Source organism: Gracilinanus agilis, chromosome 2, assembly GCF_016433145.1.
Source record: "Gracilinanus agilis isolate LMUSP501 chromosome 2, AgileGrace, whole genome shotgun sequence".
Taxonomy (NCBI): domain Eukaryota; kingdom Metazoa; phylum Chordata; class Mammalia; order Didelphimorphia; family Didelphidae; genus Gracilinanus; species Gracilinanus agilis.
In genome coordinates this window covers 433,932,243-433,944,287 of record NC_058131.1, presented here as the reverse complement: position 1 = coordinate 433,944,287, position 12,045 = coordinate 433,932,243, and the positions used below count along the sequence as shown (strand labels likewise).

At 32.4% G+C, this 12,045-nt stretch overlaps 2 protein-coding genes across 4 annotated transcripts in view; one reads left to right on the top strand and one right to left on the bottom strand.

Annotated features, from left to right (window-relative positions):
• The window catches only part of STYX (serine/threonine/tyrosine interacting protein), a 44,249-nt gene extending 39,102 nt beyond the window's left edge, over positions 1 to 5,147 (top strand). Inside the window, exons 10-11 of the mRNA XM_044664715.1 lie at positions 1,982 to 2,075; positions 4,051 to 5,147. Coding sequence (XP_044520650.1) covers positions 1,982 to 2,075; positions 4,051 to 4,124 — 168 coding nt within the window. The 3' untranslated portion in view covers positions 4,125 to 5,147. The remainder of the gene's footprint in view (positions 1 to 1,981; positions 2,076 to 4,050) is intronic.
• Positions 5,148 to 6,600: 1,453 nt separating this feature from the next.
• The window catches only part of GNPNAT1 (glucosamine-phosphate N-acetyltransferase 1), a 30,993-nt gene continuing 25,548 nt past the window's right edge, over positions 6,601 to 12,045 (bottom strand). For all 3 annotated transcript variants that reach the window (XM_044664712.1, XM_044664714.1, XM_044664713.1), the window contains 2 exons: positions 11,643 to 11,704; positions 6,601 to 9,437 (listed from right to left, as the gene is read on the bottom strand). In XM_044664712.1, the coding sequence (XP_044520647.1) occupies positions 9,293 to 9,437; positions 11,643 to 11,704 (207 nt within the window). In that variant the 3' untranslated portion in view covers positions 6,601 to 9,292. The remainder of the gene's footprint in view (positions 9,438 to 11,642; positions 11,705 to 12,045) is intronic.

Here is a 12,045-nt window from a genome sequence, read left to right as displayed (position 1 = left end):
GCTTGTATCCATCTTCCACATGGCTTCTATTTTTTTTTAAGTGCAGATCTGACAGTGTTAGTTTCCTACTCAATAAATTCCAATGACTCCACATTGCCAAAGAATAACTATGAATAATCCTTTTTTTGCACTTTTTAAGTTTCTATGTTAACCCCAACACATCTTTCTAGCCTCATTATAGCTTTTTGTCCAACCAAACTGTCCTTTTTGTTCTTCATACATGAAACTTCCTGTTCTAACTTGATGGCTTTTGCTTTGGTTATCCCATGACCTGGAATGCACTCCCTCTTCTCATCTGTCTCAAATAATCCCTCACTTCTTCAAACATCACCTTCTACACAAAGCCTTCTCTGATTCCCCCATAACTACCTACCAATATACTGTCCCTAATTCTCATGTATTTCTTTTGTATATACTTATATATATGTTGTCTATAGGATTTTTTTTCTCTTTGTATCCGAAGATCCCAGTACATAATAGGTATTTAATATATTGACAAATGAGGAAACAAAGTGGTTAAATCAGTAAAACTGGTGGTGAATCACATTTTTCTTGCTGGTGTTTTCTATTGCTTTTATGTGGAATAATTTCCAGAGTGAACTAATCATTACCTTAAATCTTTATGCCATTGCCAAGATTTAAATTCAGGTCTGAATCAAGATTCAAATAGCTTGCTCCTTTCCTTCCTAAACTTTTATTTAGTTTTTCCATTGAGCTCTAGCCTGATATCACCAATTTCCTACACTAAGATATCAAACTAGATGTTCTGCAAATATCTCAAACTTGAAATATCCCAAATCATATCCATTATCATACCTCTCAACTCATCCCTCTTTCAAACTTCCCTATTCTGTCAAAACATCACCATTCTTCTAGTGACCCAAGTTCATAACCTCACCATGATCCTCAGTTTCTCACTCCTTCATGCCAAATGTCTAGTTAATTGCCAAATCTCGTTGCCTCCGCATCTATTGTATCCAACTGCTTTCTATCACCTAATCATCACCTTATTTCAGATCCTCAGTACATTTTGCCTGAACTTTTGTAATAGCCTACTACTTGGTTTCTCCCAATTTCTTGTTCACGACAGAGCTGATAGTCATTTTTCTGAAGTGTACTTTCACCATGTCAAATGCCACTACAGTCCCCCCCACCCCCATTTAGTAAACTCCATTGGCTCCCTATTAAGTATAAATTCCTCTGGCATTTAAAGCTCTTCCATTGGCTCCCTATTAAGTATAAATTCCTCTGGCATTTAAAGCTCTTCCTTAATACAACCCTACCTCATTTTTCAGCCTTTTTACACATTACCTCCCTCCATGCATTGTGCAATTCAGCTTGACTTCCTTCAATCCTTTTTAGATACTATCATCCATATGCCTTTTCCATTACCTTTAGCCGCCTGTCTTACTCTCTATGGTTAACTTGTATCATTTTGTACAGCCTTTTATGTACATATTCATTTTTATCTTGTCTCCTTAGCACTTACCTGGGTGCCCAGCATACATAAGCACTTAGTAAATACTTGAGATTAAACATCCTTGGTTTACAATTCTTGATTTTAAGGAATTATAAAGTCCATGTTAATTTTTGTCCGTGAAGTGGGCTGTATTTGGTAGCATCCAATTGGTTTATCACATAAATTCATGCCATCTTTTTTTAACAATCCTGTGAGAAAGGTAGGACAGGTATAATTCCCATTTTACAGAATTAAAATCCAAAGCTGTTTAAGCTTATATAGCCAGCTGTCTTGGCCATGGAGAATACAATTCTAGAACTTAGCTCTTCGGTTTCATTATTGTTCTGATCACTAGTGCATTGATTTATTCATTAGTCACTGAGCCATTAACTACTTGCAAGTCTATTTCTTCAATATATCACAGCCAGATAACCTCATTGTAGCCTGAGAGTTTATGTGTTTTGATATTGTAGATATGAAGGAATTCATTCTATATATTTATAATAATTTTTTTTTAAATAGGAATATGAAGCCATTTATCTAGCAAAATTAACAATACAGATGATGTCACCACTGCAACTGGAAAGATCGTTATCTGTTCAGTCTGGTACTACAGGTGAGACTTCTCTTAAACTTTTAGTAAAGATGGTATAAACTACTATTGTTTTGGTTCACCTGAACCAACACTAAGCAATTGGAACTTTCTAGGTGAGGAAAACGGCTTAATTAGAACAGAAGCTTTCAGGCTTAAAATAAAGGAAACCAGTTTTATTGAAATAGTTATCAGAATAGAATATTAAAAGAAAATTCATGCAATCTAGATTAAGAATTCCTGGGGGGCAGCTGGGTAGCTCAGTGGATTGAGAGCCAGGCCTAGAGACGGGAGGTCCTAGGTTCAAATGTGGCCTCAGACACTTCCCAGCTGTGTGACCCTGGGCAAGTCACTTGACCCCCATTGCCTACCCTTACCACTCTTCCACCTATGAGTCAATGCACAGAAGTTAAGGGTTTAAAATAAAAAAAAAATTAAAAAAAAGAATTCCTGAAATAATCTCTAGAATACATTTCCATTGAAGTTGGCATATTATTTGCCAACCTTATTTGGCAGGCTATTAAAATATGTTCTTCATTGATTCGTTTTCATAGTAGATAAAAGGATGTCCTTTATAATCAGGAAGACATGGGTTCAAGCTCTGCATCTTTGTTACATACTGTGTGGACAAGTAGCAAATCTGCATTAGTAGAAGTAATCACAAATTTGGACCTGAAAAGTTTTTTTCTGTGCTATTTTATTTGCATATAACACAGCTAGTTTGTGGTTAAAATGTTGAGGATTTGGAGGTTTATCAAAATGGTGGTCAAACTTTGATTTTATTTTTGTTCAGGTTTGTGATTATAGTGGTGTAGAGAACTCTCCTTAGTGAGGAAACTACCAATGCAGATTGGGCAACTACTCTATATTGTCAAGGCTGGCTCTCTACCTCTCACAGATTCCCATTTTGTAAATAAGGAAACTCCCTTAGTGAGAAGTCAATTAGTAGTAGAACCAGCAGTCTACAGTTCAGGTCTCCTGACTTCTAATACAATTATACTACACAGAAATAAGAAAATGATTAGAAAATAAATGTAGGTAAAACAGTTTTGCTCAGAATCTCATTTTATCAGAGTACAAGATCAATTATTTTTATGCTTGAATCTTCCCATTGAACTAATATAAAATATTTATCCATATGTAGCCCAATGTAACAAAACTTTTAGGGTCTCTTCTGTGGGATTATTGTGGGTTAAAGAATGTAATGCAAGAGTGATTTTACTGATGAAGTTTTACCTCTCCTCGCTTGTTTAATTTGTTCTTCTGTTCCCTACAGTTTTCCTTTCATTGAGATAAAGGAATATGGAATATCTCTTGCTATTTTCTAGTGGGCATTCTAGATAGTTGTGGAAAATTTTTATTTCTATTGAGTTAAATGGCTCAAACTCAAATAATTTTTTGAAAGATGTCCATATTCCAGGAAACTTCTTGATCATAGCAGATTCCTTGTCTATAGCAACTATGAAACTACTTCACGGGCTCTTTGACAATAATGTTTACAGCAGCAACTAATATACTGTACATGCTGTACATCACTATTATAACAAAATAATATCTTAAAAATGAAATGCTTATATTGAATATTATTTCCCCTATAACTCTGAAAATACTGGAAAGAATTTCTATATTCCTGGTAGAAAGGTCTGACTTAAGTCAATTGTTAGAGGTACCCTAACAAAGGTACAAAACAAAACATTATAAAAGTACAATTCATTGCTTTCTTTAAGGTATTTTAAAAGACATGATTTTTAAGGTAGGTGTCTCATCAGAACTTAAAATAATTGTAAAGAACATTATTCCCTGTCATGCAAGTCTTCAGTCTCCCTGCTAGTTTTTTAGTTACTAAAGTACATGGGATTAGACTTTTCCTGCAACACCAAGTCTTCATTAACTCGGCTTCAAATATGAATACAGATTTTAACCATGATTTGCCACCTAAATGTATGCTGACAACGGTTTAAAAGTCCATTTTATGTTCTGTTTATATTATAATTTTCAGGCAGCTTAAAACGTACACATGAAGAAGAGGAGGAATTTGGAAATATGCAAGTTGCAGCCGCACAGAATGGATGATGGTACCTCACACCAATATTTATAATGTTTAAATTCTTGTATGTGAAGGGGGAAATACATCAATAATGTAAAATGGCAAAACACAAGTAGCTTCTTTTCAATTACATGTTGCTTCCAAATGTCTTTCTCTGCAACTTGCTGAGCAACATTTTAAGAAGATGATGGACTTCTTGAATAGATGGCACTGATTGTTTTATTCTTTTTTTTTTTTTACACTTTACAGTTTTATTATAAAACAAGATTTTTGAACTTGCAAAGAAGTATTATTGCAATAATGCACTTTTCATACTTGAAAATTTCTTTATTTGTATGATATAAAGTTATTACTTTAAAACAATGCAAGTTGGGGAGGCTCGTTTATAAAAATTATTTGTAATTTATAACAATTTACTAAAAAGTTTGTTAAAATTCATTTTGTGTTCTGTTTATATGTTTTTTATAATTTTACAATTATGGTGGAGCATCTTCGAGAAATACTAATTCAAGAATCTGCCATATTTTAAGTAAACGGTTATGTACTTTGATCACCCTTTCATCTTTGGAAGCTGTCCTGGACTACTTCTGATACACTTAAAAATCATGGCATTGGCCCAGCTTCTTGGAAAAACTTTTAATGAAAAGGAAAATACCTACTTTTGCCAATTATTTCTGGAAAAAAGTTGAGACTTTCAGGTGAATTTTCCTTTTTGGATTTTCTTTTGGTGAAAGTCAGTTGTATCTGTGTTCTTTGGAAAATGTTTAGCCTTTTTTCTTTGTCCAGAACTATTCCAAATTCAGGTTACAACATGTACAATGTCATATTATTTGCTATTTAGTTTTCAAAAATTCTAAGTAGAAAAGTGCCTTCTATTATTTCTAAAATTAGCTTTATTGAGGCCTACAAATTGGACAGCACTTCATAGTGAAAATGTTTACAAAAACATTTTGGATTGTTTTTAGTGACTTTGAGTTTAAACTAAGTATAAAGCATATTGTAAAAATTTGAGCAAATTGTTAAAAATAGACCACATTCTTCCCAACTCATTTTGTGCTATCTTTTTTATGAAGTAATGAGATTCAGCTTGAAGCTTCTCTTTCCATTGACATTTGGAATGGTTTCTGGATTGGTTACTTAATAAGTATTGTTTTAGGCAAATGAGTCTTTGGGTATAATATTATTTAAAGACATAAAAGTTATTATATATGAAAGGATTTTTTGCTTTTTTCTAAAATGCTGAAACAGAGAAATAAATTTCTTTTAACTTTTTTATTTTTGTTGGGTAGCACACACAAACAAAACTTACCCACACTCCATTTTTCTCAATGCTGAGTTTGAGTGTTTAATGGATTTTCCCTGATAGCTACAAAAGGTACTATGCAACACAGTATATTTTACCTCTTAGTAGTAAGTTATTTTGGATTCTTCTTTTGTTTCTATCCCTTCCTTCCTCTGCCCACCCTCTTAAATAATGCCAGTAAAAGCATACATCATGCAACATTTGAGGAGAACGTTTTATTTAATATTTCTAATTGACTTAAGACATTTTATGTTGTCCCACTCAATTGGGACTCAATTTTTACTTCTGTGAATGAGTGAATGAAATGAGTAGTTTGTGAATGTCGTATGAGTTATGTAATCTTTTAAATACCTAAAATGCCCAAGTATAATAACCCTTACAAAACCCAAGAGTAGTCCAGTGTTCAGTTCTGCTTAGTAAAGTTTTATTCCATTGAAGCATTAATGCTTCTACATTGCAGATTTTCATTGGAGACCTGATCAAAATCCAGTTGGTGATGTCAGGTACTTTATGTGGATCACCACAGTAATATATAAATATCATCTGGCACTAATTACCAGTCATATTTTCAGTGCTTGATATTCTGCAGCTTCTTTTTGTAGTGATTTTGCAATTAAAACAACTTTTTTAAAAAAGATTTCGTGTAAGCTTAAAAGTTCAATCTTAGCTCTAAAAATTTTTCCTTTAATAATAAATACCGGTAATAAAAATTAATAAAACTTCTAAATGTTTAGAGAAATACATATCTAATTTTAATTTAATTTCTTTGATTTCACCTTTTGATTATATGCTTTCACTGAAGTGCTTTTGTAGCACTCTAAGTTAAATTGTCTCAAAGACTTATGTCTTGAGAGCGAAATTAATGCTTATGGGCAAATTTCATTCTGGTAACAGGTTTTCTTTAAGTCACATCTTTCTGTTGAAAAACTGTTTAACTTTGTTTCCCTAATGGAATATTTTCCTATTCATTTTTCCAACTTTAGGACTTGTGGTTTGTGATTCCTTTGTTGTCACTATGACCTATCTAAATTAATCTAAATTTGATGAATGGCACTGAGAACAGTTTTTTAAATAACATATGGCCCTTTCTTTACAGTGTTTAAGCCTATGTAGGACATGTGCAATATAGGCACAAGTGAAATTAAAGTAGAATTACATCACAGTCAGACATAAGCATAATGCACACAGCAGCATTAAAATCTACTTTACTATTCTTTATTGAAGAAAAAAGTAACATTTGACCAATGATTGTTTTAAGTGATAGAATTAAACATTTACTTTCTAACCATAAGTCATTTTGTTCATGTGCTTTCTCTAGCCCATAAAAAAGTTGACAGTAATCTGCTTGCCAGTTACTTCTTTAAGGTGTGGACTTTAAGAGAGAAAGCTAATGTTAAAACTTTACCACTAATTAACTTAATCTAATGCTTGAGCAGGACCAAGAAATATTGTCTGAAAATGTCAAATATTTCCTTTCCTTCCTTTCCTCTTAAACATTTCTAACTTTATAAACATTTTATTCCTAGTAATTTAAGTGAAATCTGGATTCGGAAGCTGGGATATACATATCAAGACCTCAATTTTGTGTACAGTAAATGTCTACAACCACCTACATTCTTTTACAGCAGTGACCAGTCTAGGTTATTACATACCAATACAAAGTTTCATATCAGTATTCATCTGAATCATTGTGTTTTCAAAACTACTTAGTAACTGAAACTGCTAATAAGTTTTTACTTCATTACAAAAAAATATTAATCTCCGGGACCATCAACAGCTTTTGAATGATGGAATTTCTTTTCATTCCTTCATGGCAGCTAAAAATCACTTTTAAGCAACCAGTTTTAAGTATTAACTTCTTCCTACAGGGAGATGTCATACCTCACAGTTCAAGATGTATCCTGAATTACTCATATTTTACTGACATGTAGTTGTAATTTTATTATGCAGCTAAATTATTCAAAAAGAACAGGCTATGTCTTTGTATAAGTAATGTGCTTGATTTACTCTACTTTTAATAAATGTATCTTGGACAAAGTGCTAAGTATATAGGAATGCCACAGTTGAAGAAGCTGTGAGGCCTGGCACAAAATACTACAAATTTATTTTGTGAAACTTATTCTGTACAAAATACATTTAGTATCTTATGCCATCATGTCTGAAAAAAAGAATTCATTTTAAACAGTGATGTTAGCCCACTTATTATCATGAATAAATAAAACATTCCATTCTTAGTCTCAAGACCCATGATATTTAAATACCTTTCTTAAGAATGTGGTCCAGTTATGCAAAAATGTGAATAGATTTCAGTTGTTTTGAATCTATTAAAATCACCAAAACATTTTGATATTTGTTTTTTTAAGTTTATATTTACTTAAGCAAAACTATACAAATGATTTTGTGGAAAGTAGACTTATATCACAGACTCTCAGAGTTGGAAAAGATCAGAAAGATCATCTAGTCCAAGAATCCACTTCAGGCATTCCTGAAGTTGACCTTTCTGCAACTTCTGTTCACTGCAGAATAAATCTGATCCCCTCTTCCATGTCATAGCCCTTCAAATACTAAAGGATTCTATGTCCTTAGCTGAGGATAAGCTCTTATGAACAGGGCAAGACTACTTATTTCACAAGTTTTCAAATCAACTATATGGATCAATTTTGCTTTTTTTTTTTTTTTTTTTCATAAAATTCTGGATAGCTTTTATGGCTTACTAAAAATGTTAGCACTATTATTCTTCTTTCATAAAAAATGAAAACAAACTTGGTTGGTTATATATGTATATCCAGGAAAGCATAAGCTATTATGCCATCCTGATGGGTAAGAGAAGCAAAGCAAATGATCTTCAATTATTCTGCAAATAGCTATTACCATTACCTGAGGTCTTAGATGTTAAAAAATTATTAGAAGGAAGCACATGAAAAATTTACAATTCTATCATCAAACTAGTCAGATGAATAGTAATTTTAGGCTTTTATTTTACCCTAAAAATAAAATCGGAAAACAGCAAATAATAAAAAGTGCATATTACCACTGAGAAAATTCCCATAAAATTTTATGAATGCAACAAAAGCAATGATTTTTCCATAAAATGTTAATTAGAAGGGTAATTGAAACGATGTGGGTTAGCATGAATGAAAAGCTGTGAGATAAATCTTTCAAAATCAGGGAAAAATGAGGTTGCCACAATGTGTGGCAATTAGACAAATATGGATGCTCAGATTCAGTGGAAATCAAATCATGTTAACATAGTTGGATAAAATGAGCTACATTACATTCATTTCACAAATAAAACAGCTCCTTATTTTGGATTTCATTTCCCCTCCATAAGAACTATATTCAATTAAGTTTTTATACATCAAATTAAAATATATGTGAAGCTTTATAAAACCATAATCTGATATTTGCCAGTATTATTTATTAGAGTCCCCAAATATCTCTGTATTCAGTGAAGTCAGCCTGAAATTAAACCCATATCAGTATAAGTTTTGATTATAATTAAAGAAATTAGTTATGTAATAATTTTTGTACACTACAGGATATTCTCTTAGACAATCTTGTTTCTTTTGAATAAGAAGTACAGATAGTAAACATATACTCTATACTTTGACTACAAAGAAATAAATCCCAACTTTAGAAAAATACAGGAAAAAATTCAAGTTAAAAATATATTCCTTTGGTTAAAAGTCATCTCCTTCATAACATCATGCTCCACCAATCCGATTTAATCTTCTAATAATATGCCAAACTTGTGACTAAAATATTTCTTCAGTGTTTTAGGGGAGGCTGGGGTATGGGTTTTGTAGGAATAAAATACTCTGATTTTCCAAAAGAATAACCTAATAGCAATAAACTTCTTTGCTGATGGTCTAAAAACGATTTTTGCTATCATTACTTAAACCTGTGATACATGTAATTTTCTTCAGATACAGTATATCCAAACTTTTTATAAAAACCAACATTTTGTGGGAGACACTCAAGAGTAATTTTGTAGCAGTTCAGCTTTTTACTTAGCAGAGTAAGAGTTGACAATAACCTGAAAAAGAATAAACAAATTTAAAATAGTCATTTTGAACAACTTTCGGAAGATTGTGAATTTTTGATGGCAGCCCTTTATTAGCATGCAGTTTTCTAAAAATTAAAATTTTAAATGTCATAACATTTATGAAATAACTAAATCTCCCTCCACCTTTATATTAACTTGATTTTTAGATGTCACTCTTTTTGCATATGCATAAAAATGCAAATCTATGGAAATGAGATGTTAGTGTTTGTAAAATTGCTGCAAATAGTTTGCAAAAGAAAAATCTTATCAATGGTAAGAATAAAAACAACCCTTTTAAGGCCATGTTTTAGACTTCATTCCAGGAAGGAGCATTTTCATGGCCCTAGAATTACTCAAACAATTCTGTAGATAAGTTTTGGTTTTGTTGTTTTTTTAAGCATTTTGTTTGAAAAAAAAATTTACTTTTGAGGTTTAACCAGGCATACACCCAGGACTACGTTTTATTTTTAATCAAGATAAAATAGAAAGAAGCTAAAGTATTATCCTTAAACCAGAGTAGAAAAAATATAATTAGATGGAATCTGAAACAAGTAAAATTCTAGGTGGCATTAAAAAAAATTAAACATAAGGCTTGAGAAACTTCTACTTTTCAAGGGCAGCTTTAGGAGGCATAATGAATAGAGTGCCATGCCTGAAATCAGGAAGTCTACTAGCTGTGTGAATGTGGGTAAGACATTTAACCCTATTTGCTTCCATTTCCTCATATGTAAAATGAGCTAGAGTAAGAATGGAAAACCATTCTGTTATCTTTCCCAAGAAAACTCCAAATGGGTCATGAAGAGTTAGACATGACTGAAATGAACGAACCTGTATGGTCATTTATTTCATACCTGAATAAAAACTTAATATTTCTAACCATCCTGGGATTAGTACTCTTGATATGATAGGTCCAGTGCCCTGTTTTTATATTCATCTTTTGTACACCTGAAAATCTGTTACAAAAAGTTTATAGGGGTGGGCAGAGGGAAATTAATTGGGAAATTAATATACTTTCATTTATTTTGTTTTTTAAGCCCTTACCTTCCGTCTTAGAATCAATACTGTATAAAGGCTAGGCAATGGGGGTTAAGTGACTTGCCTAGGGTCACACAGCTATGAAGTATCTGAGGCCAGATTTGAACCTAGGACCTCCCATCTCTAGGCCTGGCTCTCAATCCCACTGAGCCCCCCAGCTGCCCCCAAATGAATATAATTTGAAAAGGCATTAAATACAAATTTTAAGTTTGTTTTTAAAATAATCTTAAGTTGGTCAGTAAATTTCTTGTGTGACCACATCATTTTCTTCAGGCAGCAGTTTTGTTTCCTCATTATAATTTTTTCTTTAAAAATAATGTCTTATTGAGAGGTTCTATCCCTCCCAATTCCTTAAATCTTGAAAAAGGCACCAAAAAAGTACACCTATAATTTTAAGTTTGACTATTTATGCTATATATGCACACATATGCATATAAACATGTTAATGGATGATAAATCCATAATGGTTATTAAGACTATTTGTGATAAATTGGTGAAGTTTATGCCATAAGAAACAATCATATTCCTCCCTATCTTATGAGATACTAAAACGAATAGACCATTAGTGAAATTCCATATGGTATTTCTCATATTTAAATGGATTTAAGTCTTTTAAAAGTTGAGACAATGTGTTAGATTTAAAGCTAAAAGGGACCCAATCTTGTCATTTATTTCATAGATGTAGAAATTGAGGCTTAGAAAGCTTAACTGAATTGTCAAAATCATGCAAGCAGCAGAACCAGGATTTGAATCTAAATCCTATGACTTCAAACCTTTCCATTGTGCTTTCCATTGTACCTCAGTGACAAATGGCTGGTCTTTGGAAAATTATTTGCTGAGAGACAGCATGATAGTATGGATTTCCTAGGTCCTTTTCAGGATTCCAAAAGCATCAAGTGACATTACAGTGTTCTCCAAGTCCTAGCTAATAATTATTGCCAGTGTAAAAGTTCATATCTTAAACATTTCCACCAAAAAGTATTGCTTATTTTTACCTTGAATTACCATACTTGAATTCTAATCAAAGAATATTTTTTATTTTAAATGTGAACATAAAATCTGTACTAATAAGTTCAACTATAAATTTATAAGAATTTTTAGACAAGAAATTATTAACTGTTTATATATGAAGAATTTCTATATCTGCAGGAAAATACTTACAGTTTTCCCAGTTGCTTTCCTCTGCATTCGTCACTTACAACAACATCTTCTACTCTTCCTCTCTGTGAAAGTATTAATCCTTGTATTTAGTTGAAAAGGATTCCTTTTATCTAATAACGAGCTAGTCAACACAGTCATTATTGGCATTTTGAGTAGATGAAGAGAAATGTGTATCATTTATAAACTTGTATGGCATTGTTATCAGAATACAGTTTCAGGGGGCAGCTGGGTGCTCAGTGGATTGAGAGCCAGGCCTAGAGACAGGAGGTCCTAGGTTCAAGTCTGGCCTCAGATACTTCCCAGCTGTGTGACCCTGGGCAAGTCACTTGACCCCCATTGCCTACCCTTATCACTCTTCTGCCTTGGAGCCAATATGGAATATTGACTCCAAGATGGGAAGGTA